Consider the following 16,264-nt stretch of genomic DNA (forward strand, 5'->3'; position numbering starts at 1 on the left):
CATAACACAAACAAACAAGGTCGGAAAAGGAGCTGTGGTGAGGAGTGTGCCTTTACAGTGGTAAGGGTAAGGTTGGATAAGGGTGATGATGAGGTGCAGGTGTGTGTGATTGTAGATGATGTGCAGGTGGGGATCAGGAGGGATGCTGGAAAGTGTAGTGAAGAGGATGGTGGCTAGGGTGATCTGTGACACAGTGTGTCCTTGAGCAAGGCACTTTTTCTCCAGGAGGGTCATCAATCTAATAAGTGCATTTTGGATAAAAGCGTCTGCCAAATCCGTAAATGTAAATGTAAATGTAAATGTAAAAGTGTCTGGGAGGGGGGGCGTCCTGGAGGCTGATGAGGTCGTGGCCCATATGGAGCATGTAGCCTCCAGGGCAGTGCTGGTTCAGGCGGCATGGCGGAGCAGGACCTTCAGGCGGCCATGGCCTGCAGCCTCCTCACTGTTCTGAGCTTAATGTGGACACGCCATCCTTTTATCGCCCACATCTCCACACTCAAAACACTTCATACTTCCAGAGTTTGCATACACCATGTACGCCTTTCCTTCATGCCATACTCTGAAAGAAATATCCAATTCCGGCTCATTCAAAAACATGAACGCCTGCATCCTAAATGAAGTTTTATGTAACAAAGTTCCGGAGGAGCACGTTCAGGTAATCAACCAATCAGCTCAAGAGGAAGCCGGTATAAATAAAGCTTTTCCTCACCTTCTGTCTCACGACAAGTTTCTCAGCATCCCTCCACCACCCCATCACCTCACACTCGGCTGGGTCTACCCCAGTATAGGGGGGAGTACTCTGGGTTCGGGCAAAATTCCGAGCCCTCCCCTGGACAGCAAGCCAAATACGCATAAATTCTACATTAGATTTCATGTACGTGTGAACTCGTGAAACGACATTTTATATGTGATGATTTAACACTTCCCGGTGAAGTCTGTCTCTCAATGTGTTGCACGTTGTCCCTGGGCCGAACTGATGGGGCAGTGCAGGCTGTGTGTGGTGGTGTTGTGCACGCCACCTGTGTGGTGGTAGCAACATTGGAGGTGGATATATGTCCGCCCAATGTTACTATTTCCGCACAAGTCGGTGCGCGTGTAACTTCAACCACCTGTGCTGTTGAAGTGCTCTGCATTTCTGCCATGATTAAGGCTTCTGCCTGCTCGATTGCCTCCGTACTAACTTGGCTCTGAAAATTTCTACCCGCTCAACCAGCAGCGATCTCAAAGGCCTTTGGCCATTCTGTGTGATTGTTTTGCAAAGCCTCTTCTATCAGGGTTTCATAGTGCTGTTCTAGAATCAGCTGAGTGGTGAATGACCAGTTTTTGGCATTGCCTTCGAGCATCAAGCCAACCTGCTCTCCGGGGAACGCTGGCCTAACCGTGTTTGTGAGCAGCGTGAGTCTCTGGAAAGTGATTGGTTGGTTGTTGGTCACTTTTGTGGTCACTTTACTCAAATGATGCACTAATCTGATGAAATCGTAAAATGATTTGATCGTGCTTTTGAGTGCTGGTTGTGCGGGTATGTAGCCTACTCATTACTCTGTGTGATCCTACGGGAGTTGAGCCTTCCCTCGAATCTGTCTTTTCCCGAGGCAATTAGTGAGGGGTCCTGTCCCTTTTCTTCTTTTGTATTGGTGTTTCCCTGTCTATAGAGATGTCTATGTCTCTAAATCTACCCCCATGGTTTATAAAGGAAACCTTTTTGTTTCCCTGGTTGGAAAAGGAACGTGAGGGGAAACTGTACAAGGAACTCCTTTCTTGAAAGTGCTGGTTGGGCACCGAGTGCTGGGCAGTGAAGTGGTTTTGTTGTTGAGGAGGAGGACCCAACAACGTCCTCAAAAAATTCACACTCTGCGTGGTTGTGGAGATTGTGGTCAAAATAAGGAGTTCTATTGTGTTGTTTTCCCCCTCGTTTCTTCTTATTTCGTTTCCCCCTATTTTTTGTGGGAGGCCTGTATGGGCCTGCGACCACTGCACGATGGTCAAAACCACTGGAGATCTGTTTGGACCTCTGACCAGTCTGAATTAATCCTTGTGGAAAGCAGTGAGTCTATGAGAGGAGCCAGGCCTGGGCCCTTTAGATCTGCTTGTGAACTCACGCATGTCATGACCATCTCTTCGGTCATCCATGTGTGTAGCCTTGACTCTATCTCTTCTCCTTTCTCTTGAGCTCTCTTCTGGCTCTCTAGCACGGAAGTGTGCGTTTGGGTTAAAAGGTAAATAAGTATTTCTGTTGAAAACTGGAGAACTACTGGAGAGTCTGAGTCTATTTAGTGGAGTGTTTATTTGTCTCACACAGCCTCTAAAGACATCCATCCTGTAAGTGCAATGAGAAAATAATAATGTGAATGAAAAATAAATTACAAATAAAATGATCAAACAAGCCTTTTGCGACGTTTCGGTATTTATAATAGCCTACCTTCTTCAGGCAGGCTTATAAAAAGATAAAGAAAATGTAATATATATTTATTAATAAGAAGATATATGTAATATATGTAATAGTTTTATGTTTATTATATTTTTATAGTGTTTCTTTGGTTTGTAATACAGCAGAGTGATTTCCGTGTGCCAGCACATTCTCCGAAGTTAAGTGTGAGTGAGCGCGCGATCTGTGCTGTGCTTAAGTAAACTGTGCTGCAAAAATTCTCAGAAACTTTCTGTCAATTTCCCATTCATTTCTTATATGGTCGGTCATTTTTGACTGAAGAGCACAAAAGGCACAATTTTTTTTTACGACCACTTAGCATGCTCGGATCATGACCTCTAATTTTTCTCACATATCTAATGCCATAAAAGTCACCAAGTTTCGTAACATTCTGATGAAGCTGTGATTTTTAAAAATTCAAAACAGAATATTTTCGGGTCAGAAATGACGAAGAGCACCTGAAGGGTTAACCCTCTGGGCTTCTTCGTTTAGGAGTCACACTTGGCTTCTTCCCGGTCTAAAGTGACGAAGCCTTAAAATTTTACTTTTTTCCTCCCAGGAAAACCAATGTAATATATTTTTGTTCAATAATATTTTTTTAAATTATATTATAATATAATCAATAATTATTTTGAATTTTTAAAGGTTTTTATGTTACTTTGCATTAATTAAAAAAATTGTATGAGCTTTTTTTCCCTTTAGAATATATATATATATAATTTTTATTTATTTTATAAATGCAACATTTCACACTAAAATAGAGTGCAGGCCTTTAAAAAAATAAATTTTCAAGTGAGAAAAGCGCCATCCAGTGGCTTTAAAAAATATAAATGTGTGTAATGTCCTGTAAGCGCCTGTAGGCTATACTACAGCTCCCTATATAAATACATAGAGAGGCTTTTTGATTCCCATTGTTTTTTTTAGACATGATTTCTCTATCTCGTTTTTTTATTTAGATATATATTTAGATATTCTAAAAGACTACTTTTTGATATTTTTTTTGATCGATGCGCACGGCTAATATTGCCCACAACCCATCGCGCGTTGGACGAGGATTCAGTTAGAACTACAAACACGAGTGAAAAGTGTTAAAAAACTACAGACATGGAGGACGCGCGAGTCCGGCGTTTATGTAGAGAGGTTTAGATAAAGGGGTTTGAGTGATTAAAGATCAGTATCTAACATGACGAAAATGTATTTTTTCAATGTTGTCCACATTATATTGCATCTGCAGCGGCATTGTGAACTTTTGTAAAGATATGTTTAGCCATAACTTTTAAATGCATCATTATATTCAAATTGCAAACACACGAGGAGAGTCTCCGCATGAAAGACCCACGACTGGCAGATCAACGTGCAACTACATTTCTCTCCGAAACGATAAGAAATTAAATTAGATTGAATGGAGGATTTTAACTGTGACAAGATGATTGACAGGGCAGTTTACGGTGACAGGACGCACGCGACACAGATCTGTCCGTTAAAGATGACGAAGTAGTATGTCCCAAAGCTTGCCTACTCTTTTGCTACACACTCAAAAGTATGCACTTTTTCTTCACAAAAAGAGTACATACTTTTAGGGCGGAGTATAAGTAGGCGAATTGGGACAGGGAGGTTGCCGCTTGGTTTTTGACTTTAACATGCTATATAAATATATCTGTGGGGTATTTTGAGCTAAAACGTCACATACACACTCTGGGGACATCAGAGACTTATTTTACATCTTGTGAAAAGGCCATTATACCACGCCTTTAAGCTGTTTTCCTCATGGGGACCAAAAAATGGTTCTAGAAGGAAAAGGATTTCCGAAACTGTCATCTTTGTAGGGATATTTTGTTGAAACTAAATATAAAAAAAGTGTATAAAATATAAAAGTGAAACTCCTCCAATGCCAATCTGTGTGTGGGCACGAGTAGCCAGTTGTGTAACTCTTATTTTTATTAATATGATTCTTATCATGAACTGCACTAATGACTTAAGATAATAGTTTATTATGTGATATAATAGTGTTGTCCAGTTATGTCCTCTTCAGTGTCTGTTTAGCACCAAAAACACTCATATTTCAGAGTCCTTTCCTGATTCCTCTTCTCCTCTCTGTTCCATCATTACACCAGTAGATGGCGATGAGTGAGTGAGTGAGTGAGTCAATATATCACAAGGATGGACAAATAAACCATCATAAATGTTTAACAAATGTCACAATATACATAAATGTCAGACATGTAAACAGTGTGAAAGATGTGCCATTTTTCTGCCTGTGATATTGTTTTCATTTAATTTGTATCTATTTTGTCTATTATTGTTTGTTACTGTTTTGTATTTGTTATTGTTGCATAATAATAAATCCATATTAATAATAAAAAAAATACATCCAAATTAATAAAGGATCCCAAAACAAGTCACAACGAAAAAGCCCATTTACGATTTTCTTTAACATTTATTACAAATATACATGCAACATTTCCAATTCAAGAGATACAAATGTGAAATAAAATATAAACAAAATAAACACATTCTTGCTCAGACGTGGACAGGCTCTGAGTTTCTGTCAGGTTGGTGTTGGACTTCTGGCTTCGGGTCAAGTCTCCAGCTCAGAGCTCTCAGCAAGTGTGTTATTTCCTATCCAAAACAAAGAGTATAAGAACAAGTCAACTCATGAATGTTTTTTTAGAACTAGAACAGAATTGAATTCTGTTTGGTTTACTGATTCTGTTATTTTCCTGTTTACTACAGGGATGCGGCTTTAAAACAATCTGTATAGTATCAAGCGCTATATAAATGAAGGTGATTTGACTATAACAAGAACATTACAATGAACACAAATTTGAAAATCTCACTACAAATAATCCAGAATCTAAGACAAAAGATAATAATCCTACTCTGCCTGTTACACTTCCACACACCTGAAACTGATCGTGTGAATCTCCTCAGCTTCTCCAATCTAGTGTAGATCACGATCAAACCACTGATGTTGTAACATCTGCTCTAAGCTGGGGCGTTTTGTTGGATCCCGGGATAGACACTGTCCAATCAAATCCCTGCAGTCTGTACACATTTTAATAAGGAGAGAGCTGGTTAGTCATGACCATGTGACCTGGCATTTTCGCTATATATAAAAATTCTGACACACTTCAACCGTTAAACTTTCTATACAAATTGTTTGCTTTATGTGTGTGTTTATCAATGTTCTCATCATTATTCACTCACATTTGGAAAAGTTGCGGTTCTCAAATGTTACTTTGGCTTGTATGATTTCCGTTGTATTAAGAAAAGGAAGACATCCGTTCGACACCTCGTACATCAACACTCCTAGAGACCAGACATTTGCAGGGACGGCGTGGAATCGAGGTTCTGTCAAGACTTCAGGTGGGCAGTAATCCGGAACTCCTGTAAGAAACACATTTGCACATCGTTGAGCTTTTTTTTTTTAAGCATCATCAAATAATTAGTAAGTCACTAGCTTCAGGTTTCCACACTCCCAAAATGCTCACCCCTGTATATGTTGCTCTCGTAGCCTTCACTACTAAATAGCTGACCGCAGCCGAAGTCTATCAGCTTGAGTTCTAGCGTGTCTTTCTTCAACAGGAAATTCTGTGAATGAATGTCATTATGGAAAACACCATGATGGATGCAGTGTTGCACTGCTTGCACAGCCTGTCTCATGACGACCTGTGAGAACCTGTCATTCCAAGGATCACGAGTGATTGAGTCCAGCAATCTCTCGCAGGGCTCCGGATACTCCATAACCAGAGTGAATCCTCTAGGCTCTTCAAACCACTGGTACAGTTGTATGACGAAGGGGCTTATGGATTCTCGCCTCATCATCATCAGCAGCGCCACTTCTGTAACGAGAGGTTCGGGATTCCCAGGCTAGAGAGAAGAAGCAGACAGAAGGTTAGCTGGGTAAAAATCTGAAGAAAACATCATTTTGAAATGTACTTTTCTTTGATCTTTTTAGATGCGTTCAAAAGAGCCTTTTCAGCTCAAAGTTATTTGGTGCCTCTAGGCTTATTTGTTGATCACATTTATACCTAATGCTTCCTACGGGTGTATTAACTACAGTAATCTGCACTTAAACAACTCCATACACATTCAGGTTTTGGCCAACTTACAATATTAAGATAAAGATCGTTGTCAATCTTGCGCATCCGCTTGATGGCAACCTGCACACACAAAAAAAACATCTTATTAAACCATCTGTAAATTGTTTTAAATGTGTTTTGATGCATGCAAGAGCAAAATGTTTGTACAATTCAGTAAGATTTACCTTTTTGCCATCAAATTTGCGTGTTCCCAGGAACACCTTGCCATATCCTCCGGATCCAATCATCTTTTCCACGTTATAGAAAGACTCAAAGGACTCTGAAAAACAAACAGAAAAATGTGAGACAATTATTAGCTTGCTAGATCCATTGTTTTATTGTTATTTGTATTGTTTTAACTTGACTCAGTTATGCATGAAATAGCAAAATCTCTATCTGTAGACTTTACACTGCCCGGCCTTATTTCAGTCTCACCTATTGAGCTCTTGTTCACTGGAGAAGCCTCCACGGCACCCTGAGCAGTTCGGCACCCTGTTGGCTCGACAGGAACTTGACCCGGCAGCGGAGGACACAGAAACCCTTCGAGGCTGTCGGACCTGGACAAACCCTGTTGCTTTGGGCTCTCCGATCCATCGCCACTCCACCTCCACTCGGAGCAGTACGAGCCTCGGCTGCTCAGACTCAGCGACTCTCTACACATCCTCTCGACATGGGTCTCAGGGCGGGGTGAGGACCAGGGTGAGGTCCAAGCTGAGGATGACGTGAAGCACGGAGAAGAATCTCTGGAAGCAGTTCTCCAGGATCTGGACCAGCCTGAGGATGGAACATTTCAGACATCAAAAACTGTTGCTAGATCCATTGTTTTATTTAAAAATTGTCAGCGCAGGTCGAGAAAATAATATTATAATGGGGGAAATCATTTTAATATTCTGTAAAAACAAGCCTTATTTTGAGTGGAAAACAAGATAATACTGTTTAAAATAATGTTGGAGAAATAATGATTTACCATTATTTGGCTTGACGCCGGAGTGATCTGGAGAGGGTGGTGATGGTTCAGGAACAGGATCAGCTGGAGGAATAAAAGGCTCCACAACATTCCTGGAACAGCAGCAGAAAACAGCCTTAAAAGCCTTCCAGAACCTGAGGAAACAATCAGGCCTCTTCCAACGTCCTGGTGAAATGAAGAAAAAACGAATGAAAACAACTATTAGACCCGTCTGTAGTTGCAAAGTTACTTATAGTCGACAGAATGTTCAAAAGGGACCATCAAAATAAAGTGTTACCGTTACTTTAGTTGACAAATCAGACATTGAAAATAGAAATACAAACTAAGCCATTAAACTTCTTTATTAAAAGCCTATTCTGACCTCTGCGAGTGTGTTTAGATGAAGTGGACGGACGTCCATCATCTGGGTTCCCCTTCGCCTTCGTCCCGTGAGCCTGACCTGTGGACACAGAAACAGAAAACTCAGATATCCAGGAAGATCCTGACTCTGTGTCTGGGTCGGGTCTGGCAGAGGTGGACAGTAACAAAGCACATTTATTTGAGTACTGTACTTAAGTACACTTTTTGAGCATCTGTACTTTACTTGAGTATTATTTTTTCTGGAAACATTTTACTTTAACTTCACTACACTTGAAAGTCAAGTATCGTACTTTTTACTCCACTACATTTCTGTCAAGGTCCTTGAGTAGAAAGTAGTTGGATTCTGACATCAATCTGATTTTCATTTTCAACGTTGGGTTTGGTCTTCTAAATGTCATTGTTTTGGAGCACACTAGCTTATAACAGTGGCTGACATATTCATACTAAAAGCCAAAAAACTTTAAATAGGGCACTATTTGAGGGAACAGCCCGAAACTGGGTGTCCGAAACTATTGTGGACGTTATTGAGAGCACTTATTCAATCTCTCATTCAATCCCACTACAGGAACTGTGTTCTAGAAATACATTTCATATTGATATGAGGGCAGGCAGGCATAGATTCAGAGGCATAAGGTACTGTAAGTATTACAAACAACAATAATAAAACAATGCATTGACATTTACTTTTTACTTTTGATACTTAAGTACTTTTAAAAACAAGTACTTCTGTACTTTTACTTGAGTAAAAATCAGTCTTTTCAACTTTTACTTGTAACTGAGTAATATTACTTTCACTCAAGTAAGGAAATTGTGTAACTTACTTTGTCCATCTCGGGGCAGCGGATCCTGATCATCACGGTCATCAGAATCGGGTCTCCAAACCTCCTGACCACCAGCCGTCTGAGGGAAAGCAGCTCTCCTGGATCTGGAGTTATCTTAGGATGGATATTTCACATATCACATAGTTAGTTATATTTTAATAATAATAATCAGTAATCAATGTCTGTGGTCAATTACAAATTTTTACTTCAGTTAAGTTACTCAAATTCAAAACTTTATTTCGCATGCAAGGAATCAGATAAATGTGATCAAATGGGTTCATCAAATTAATGTAACGTCAGTCATTGTACAACATCATACCATAAACCATAAATGAACAATTAAAGCACTCACCTCCTTCGCCCATCATGTGAGCCATCTAAGTTAACGTATATCCTCCAAACTGCAATACAACAAAACACAACACAACACAACACAACACAACACAACACAACACAACACAATACAATAGAAATCTCCTCAGAAATAAAAATTTTCACCCCTGAAAAAAATATTAAACAAACAAATAAAAATATTCTCCGAAATTATATAACGCTTTCAAAAATGTAACTCTATATAAAGGATATATCCCCCGATGTCCTTCTACAATAAAAGTCTCCTCAGAAATCCAGAAAATAGCTTTGAAAGATCAAGTTTTGTGTCAGCAAAGTCTCAGCAAAAAGTCTGTTAATTCTCCTCGTCTCTCAATCAACAGACAGCGGTCGATCGTGAAGTGCGGATACATGCAGATTGCAGAATTCATAAAATGCGTTACTATTAGCAACTAAAATTCGAATCACGCACGCGCACATCGACTCTGATTTATTAAAATTTAATGTTGACGTTTTCTTTAATATGATATTCATTCTTTCAGACCAGTTTTATTATTAAAACCCGTGGAAAAAGCCACAAGGGAGAATAAATCGGACATCATATAAATTAATTAAATTGGCCCCTTTCCGCATATATAACCATCAAGGCCAATCAGCTTTCAGTATCACTAATGCGTCATCCAACCGGTTAGTAGTAGTGGTGAAGAAATCCAAATTAATTCTCTATTAAAATTGTTCACAATTGCTACCCTGTTAAATATAAACTTACTAAATTTGCCCCCATTAAATATCAAACTAAAACGACAGATTGCATTGTGGGTTTAACCTGATGCAGCAAAAGATTTGTTGATTACAGTGAAACTTTTTTTTTCTTTGCTTACAAAAAAAAGTCTGATAATTATTAAAGCGTTGCAGTATTTCTTGACCAAAGTGCTTCTGTAATATTTAGTGTATCTATAGTGTATTAAAGGTATACATTTAATCACTTCTGTGTTTCCTGGAAATGGACCCTTCAACCTTTCCATTATTATCTCACCAGCTGAACTATAATGAGCATATATGTAATGAGCATATATAAAAACTATAATAACATATATACAATGTTATAAGACTGCAAATAATATTTCCTCCCACAATTTCTCTCATCTTAAATATATATTATAACTTTTTCTCACCCAATTGAATTTGATCAGAAGGGATGTGTAAGCACTATTATTTGAAAAACTTCTCTGTTTTGTATTATTAAAAGCATTGTTTGACTATACAAGGGTAAATATTTGATCATTCTACTATGGTATTTACCAAATGTTCTTATGCATTAATGCAGTAGTGGTTCTTCACTTTCTCTAGACTCAACTCACTGGGCCCATTTGGAGCAATCTGTGTCTATGTGCTAATATAATATACATCTAGCCTCTAGTCTAGAGAGAATATGGTTGTTCATATCCATACATTTACTGAATAGACAAGTATATACCGTATATATATATTATACTGTACACACACAATGGGCTTACATTCAAAAATGACTATGTAAGACTAAAAAATGACTTCATATTTCCTGAATGCTAGTTTCCCCAGTGTTGCTGTGGGTTTACATTTACATTTATTCATTTAGCTGACGCTTTTATACAAAGCGACTTACAATTGCTATATATGTCAGAGGTCGCACGCCTCTGGAGCAACTAGGGGTTAAGTGTCTTGCTCAGGGACACATTGGTGTCTCACAGTGGATTCGAACCCGGGTCTCTCACACCAAAGGCATGTGTCTTATCCATTGCGCCACTACCACCACGGGTTTCACCAGTGTCCTCCGCACATGCAGGTATAGTTAATCAGGAACTAGAGGCTATATTGTGTGTGTCATCTCTGTGACAGACTGGTCACCTGTTCAGGGGGATTTTCTACCTTTGGCCTGTGCTAGCTGGGATTAGCTCCAGCTCCTGGATATTTCAGGCATACAAATGTGGTGTTTTTTTAAAGGTCAAAAGATGTAATTGGACATAGTGAAAACACAAACCTTTATTTGTCCACTATAACAGAAACTGTGGTTCAAAAACAAACAAACAAACAAATGTCTTCATGTACCGGTAATGTACTTAACATTGAGTGAGAGTAATTTGAACATGATCTTCAGGCTGCCGGGTGTGTGGCCATGTCCTCTTACTGGGAAAAAAGTAAAAACAACAATCAATAAATGAGAAATGTACAGAGGTGAATTAAGTTGCCATGTCGGTTTACTTATTCTTACCAGGATGGACAAGGCAACCAATGCACCAACACCTCTTTACGTCCCTCTGAATTAGGTAAAAATAAAGAGCCAATTAGTAAACAAATCATCATTACATTTCAATTTTTACATATCACTACATATCATTACATATCATTACATATCATTACTACATTTTTAAAGCATTTAACGTAACTCATCAAAAACTTTTAACAAAGCACCACGGAAAGCCTCCATCCTCATGTGTCATTACTGTGGTCCAGCAACACCCCCAGCACAGAGACAGAGACAGGGGAAGCTGCAGGTCGAGGGATGTACGTAACGAAAGGTGGCGTGCTGAAAGGTGAATGCTACTACAACAGAAACTAACCCCTAACCTTAACAGACAGCTTTCACCACCACTTAAAAAGACCTTTCTCCACAAGCAAAGCTCCAGCATATCCGCACTACAGCAGGTTTTGTCATCAAAGCATGAAATCTGAAATTTGAATTCCAATTCATCATTTAGGATTCTTATCATCTTAACCAAAACTGACCCATAAATGCCACTCAGACTGAAGAGCAACTTCAACAACTGCTGTTAACATATTCAGAAGCAATGGAAATATACACCTGAACTCTACATGTTATATAGTTAGATTATATGTTATATTCACAGTAGTAATGTACAGAATATTTTATATTAAAATATGAATTTACAATTCTTCACCTTATTAATCATTGTTTGTGTATTGGTGTGTGATCTTCTAACCGTATGCTCTTTTGCACTGCCTGTACTCATACTGTAATCAGTAAGCAAATATGAATTCCATTCCAGATGTTTATTTTTTGCAATAAAGTACCCTAGACATTAGCATACACTGAATGTGGAGTTCTTAACATTACAACAGAGCTAAATATTTTGGGATACTGATCCATTCATAGTTTGAGCAAAAACATAAATTAATGACTTTATAATTTTTTTTGGGTGATTTTCCTTTTATTGTGACAGGACAGTAGAGAGATGACAGGAAACGAGGTGGGAGAGAGACGGGGGATGGGATCGGGAAAGGTCCACGAGCCGGGACTCCGGGCCGCCCGAGCGCAAAGGCGCTACATGTCTGCACTGACCACGAGGCCATTGGCGCCGACATTTAATAAATTATTTAAATTAATGTTCTGTACATGAAAACTTCACCGGTATTATTAACACACAACATTAACAGATTGAAATACAGATTAATGCCAACCTTTCTCAGACGCATCTTGGGTACAAATTCCACTGGAAATACGTCCAGAGACGCATGCAATGGACATTCTGTACAAATGTAAAATCTGGTTAGAAATGAATTAATTACTTAACTTGAACAGAGAATGTCTAAAAGTTAAAATGCAAAACAATTTTTAAACATCTAAAAATCTAAACAGCACTGAAACAAATATAAACATCAATATTATGAGAACTTTCCAAATGGATGACAATGTGTAATAGACTAGCAAAGAGCTAACTGTATTGTATAACATTTTATACCTGTGTCTTTCTCTTTGCTGCCATGTTGACAGCTGACTTGCTGTGAAGTAAAACAAAACTTTTTTTAGCCTTAGTTCAAGTTCACATTGTTCCTTGCTCATTGTACTGGCTTTAGCCAAAGTCATTTCACTCAGTGGCCATCTTTGAAATGCCTCTTGGTAGGGCTGTAGTCAAGACCACCTTTGTCGAGTCCAAGACCAGGACTAGTCGAGTCCAAGTCAAGACCGAGTCCAAAGAGGTTCGAGCCAAATCAAGACCGAGTCCAAAGAGGTTCGAGCCAAATCAAGACCGAGTCCAAAGAGGTTCGAGTCCGAGTCAAGACCGAGTCCAAAGAGGTTCGAGTCCAAGTCAAGGCCGAGTCCAGGACAGGAAAAAAAAGTCTTATGCATGACATTATCAAGACAATCATTTTGGGTTATTATTTGTTGATCTAAAAGCAAAAACAGTGTCACAACACCCAGGATTTTTAAGTATAGACATTCCCCTTGATATCATATAATCTTCTTATCTAAAGAAAACAGAATGATGACATATGGTGATACCTCATAATAGCAGTGTTAGAACTGATATACAAACACCAACCCACTACTGTTACCACTGCTAGGTACTAGTACTGAGCATTTGAGCAACTAAATTACAATATAGCTTCACTGCAGATGTACACAGTAGTGTAGAAAAGAAGTGTCTTCATGTGCAGTGAAGCTATATTGTGGTTGGTATATATATATATGGTTGGTTTATGCCTTCCCTGAAAAAAATATTGTATTGTATTATATTGTTATTTGGACGTGGGTTAATAGGAAAGACATTGTATTTTCAGAAAACATTAAAGTTTGGTTAAACAACAATGAACACAGTGTAATTTAAAGGACAAGTTCGGTATTTTACACTTAAAGCCCTGTTTACAGATCGTATCTGATGAAATAGAACGGTTAAGATTAAAATTTGGACACATGCTCCTGTCCCGAGAATTTTAGGTTTATTTCGCTTCCCCCCCCCCCCCCCCCCCCCCACCCCCACCCCCACAATGGTTGTCTATATGCACTGGAAGATTCCGTCCTAAAAACACATTAAACTTTCGTTTACAAAGACGTGAAACTCACCGAGTGGTCAGGGGGTGTTCACTGATATGTTCCATCAAAAATCGCTGAAAAAGATGCATTCCAACAGGTTTTATCGTAGTTTTTGTCCAACTCCATTGACTTGCTGTGAGACCGCAGCACCTTTACGGTATTACTCCGCCGCTTCTTCTTCTGCTTCTTCTGTGTATTCAATGAAATGCCCGTGGTTTGCTTGAAATTGGCAAAGGTGCATTATCGCCACCAACTGGGCTGGAGTGTCTATTATTCAAGCTCTCAACGGAAGAATCACGGGTGTGACGCGTTTGGAAAAATAGGTCCACAAAAGCGAAATAAACCTAAAATTCTCGGGACAGGAGCATGTGTCCAAATTTTAATCTTAACCGTTCTATTTCATCAGATACGATCTGTAAACAGGGCTTTAAGTGTAAAATACCGAACTTGTCCTTTAACATATGTTCTTTTTATTTGAGGACAAACTGCAGAATTTTATCAGGTGTTTAAGAAATTCATAAGAATCATTTTTCACAGTATACTTAACTGTACAAGCATTTGTACAACGGTGTATTCTTCAAAAGCTTTTTTAACATGAACTATAACAGGAAAAACAAATCTGAGTAAATTATCGACTTTTAGAGTGTAGCATTCTGTCTGCAGGTGAGGTAAGTACAACTATTCAGTTTTACAAAAGTGTTTTGTTACACTTGAGAAATATGAGGGAAGGAGAGCATATCCGCTCCTAAACTGGCTCTATGGGGCCTCATAATGAGCCCTCCAGCACTGAACACTCTTTCAACTGGTGCTGAAGAAGCAGGTACAGAAAGCACTTTGACAGCTAGGGCATGCAAATGACGGTTTTTGTCCTTGTTTTTCAACCAAAATACAAGGGCATCCTGCTCTGCCGGACAGCTCTGAATATCCTCCAGGTATGTATGTACCTCACTTTTGCCAGGAGCCGTGGACTCTTGGCGTTTGGGGGAGAATCCTGTGTTGGTTCTGTGGGTTCCTCACAGATGTCCAGGTCCACTTTCTTAGCCTGAGCGATCAAGCTGTCTGGAAAAAAAGAAAACAGAAGTAAATTTGACTCACTTCTTCTTCCACTTCAATAACCTTGCAAATACACTGTACTTTAAAGGGGGGATTTTGAAATAAATACCTGTTAGTGACTTCTGCAGTTCCTTCTTAGTATTTTGTATGGTGGTAGCACTGCCACTGGTTCTGACATCCATCTCAGCCCAGTTCATCCCGAACTGGGGGTCCAGCATCGCTCCCAGCATGTATATGTTGGTCAGTGGCCTACAGAGTCTCTTTTCACTATCCATTTCTGTTAAATGAGAATGTAGCTCGAGGACAGTAGGGACAACCATGCTGATGTAACAATTTTGGCACCCTCGGTCAATTCAGTGGCCTCAGCGAACGGTCCAAGAATTTGTGTAAGTTCTCTACACTGGGCCCATTCACGTGAGCTGAGGACAACATTCTCAAAGTCCACTGAGCACATCTGAGTTAGAGCAGTATGATCTAATTCGATGACTGCTTGTATTTGTCTGAATTGCGAATTCCACCTCGTGACATTTGAGACTGGAATGCTTTTACCACTTCCAAAAACAGCCTCAAATCGTGCCACTGTGCAGCAGACTGGCAAGTTTGGCCATTTTTGAGATTGCCTGAGACATCACTTTTACTTCTTTCATCCCATCCCCGATAACCAGTTGAAGACTGTGGGCAAAGCAGGATAGCCGTTGACGGGAACCAAGAAGAAAATCTGTATCTAACTGTTCCCCAACCATGTCCTCCTCATCCTCACTGTCATCTGAGTGGTCTGCCATAATGACTTTAAAAGCCTTCTTGGTGTTAGCTGCATTATCAGTGATGATAAAATCTACCTTATCACTGATATTGTAGTCATCTAGTATTTCATCAAATGCAGCTGAAATGTTTTCAGAGCTGTGACGCCTTTTGAATCTCCTGCAGTCCAGCAGGTAGGCGTTCAGAGTGTACCCACTGGCTGAAGAGTTGAGAACATGAGCTGTGACTCCCAGGTAAGATCTGACCATATATCAGCAGTTACAGAGATTGATTTCTGATCTACCAGACTGGACTTGATGCACTCTTTCACTCTCATCACTAGTTGAGGTATCTGTTTGCTGGTTATTGTTGTTCTGGAGATTGGGGTGTATCTTTCATCCATGGTGTGTAAAAAATGTCTGAAATGTTCATTTTCCACGATTGATATAGGTAGACAGCAGCCAATGATAAGGTCATGGATGATCGAAGCATGAAGAAGCATTGTAAACTTGAACTTGCAATGGTCGCTGCTGAAATGCATCATCAATCATTGGCTGTGAATCCCCCTGTTGAAGTCCTTGGCGATACTCCTGCAGGCTGGAGATGGAAATACAAAAGCATCTATAAGTGTTGTAACTGAATAACAGGCAGATAATAAGCTTTATTTAAAGA

General features: G+C 39.4%; 2 protein-coding genes across 3 annotated transcripts; both read right to left on the bottom strand.

Annotated features, from left to right (window-relative positions):
- Nucleotides 1–4,838: 4,838 nt before the first annotated feature.
- On the bottom strand, nt 4,839–7,168 carry LOC309502604 (serine/threonine-protein kinase pim-2-like; the record flags this gene model as incomplete). The annotated part of the gene is made up of 7 exons (XM_082175004.1): nt 4,839–5,044; nt 5,329–5,470; nt 5,633–5,812; nt 5,917–6,295; nt 6,538–6,588; nt 6,693–6,787; nt 6,943–7,168. The coding sequence occupies 6 exons, from the start codon at nt 7,166–7,168 to the stop codon at nt 5,367–5,369; spliced, it is 1,035 nt and encodes a 344-aa protein (XP_082031130.1). The 3' UTR covers nt 4,839–5,044; nt 5,329–5,366.
- Nucleotides 7,169–10,788: 3,620 nt separating this feature from the next.
- LOC309503481 (uncharacterized protein) lies at nt 10,789–15,230 on the bottom strand. Of its 2 annotated transcripts, XR_014207660.1 has the most exons (6): nt 14,961–15,230; nt 14,743–14,857; nt 12,726–12,765; nt 12,445–12,512; nt 11,237–11,282; nt 10,789–11,151 (listed from the first exon to the last, which is right to left on the bottom strand). XR_014207660.1 is itself a non-coding variant. In XM_082176321.1 (4 exons), the coding sequence occupies exons 1-4, from the start codon at nt 15,169–15,171 to the stop codon at nt 12,450–12,452; spliced, it is 429 nt and encodes a 142-aa protein (XP_082032447.1). In that variant the 5' UTR covers nt 15,172–15,230; the 3' UTR covers nt 12,218–12,449. The 2 variants fall into 2 exon arrangements, 1 of the variants encoding a protein (XP_082032447.1); XM_082176321.1 differs by lacking the exons at nt 10,789–11,151; nt 11,237–11,282 and having other exon boundaries at nt 12,218–12,512.
- Between the last annotated feature and the right edge of the window lie 1,034 nt (nt 15,231–16,264).

The sequence above is a fragment of the Leuciscus leuciscus genome, assembly GCF_965113295.1.
Source record: "Leuciscus leuciscus genome assembly, chromosome: 7".
Classification (NCBI taxonomy): Eukaryota; Metazoa; Chordata; class Actinopteri; order Cypriniformes; family Leuciscidae; genus Leuciscus; species Leuciscus leuciscus.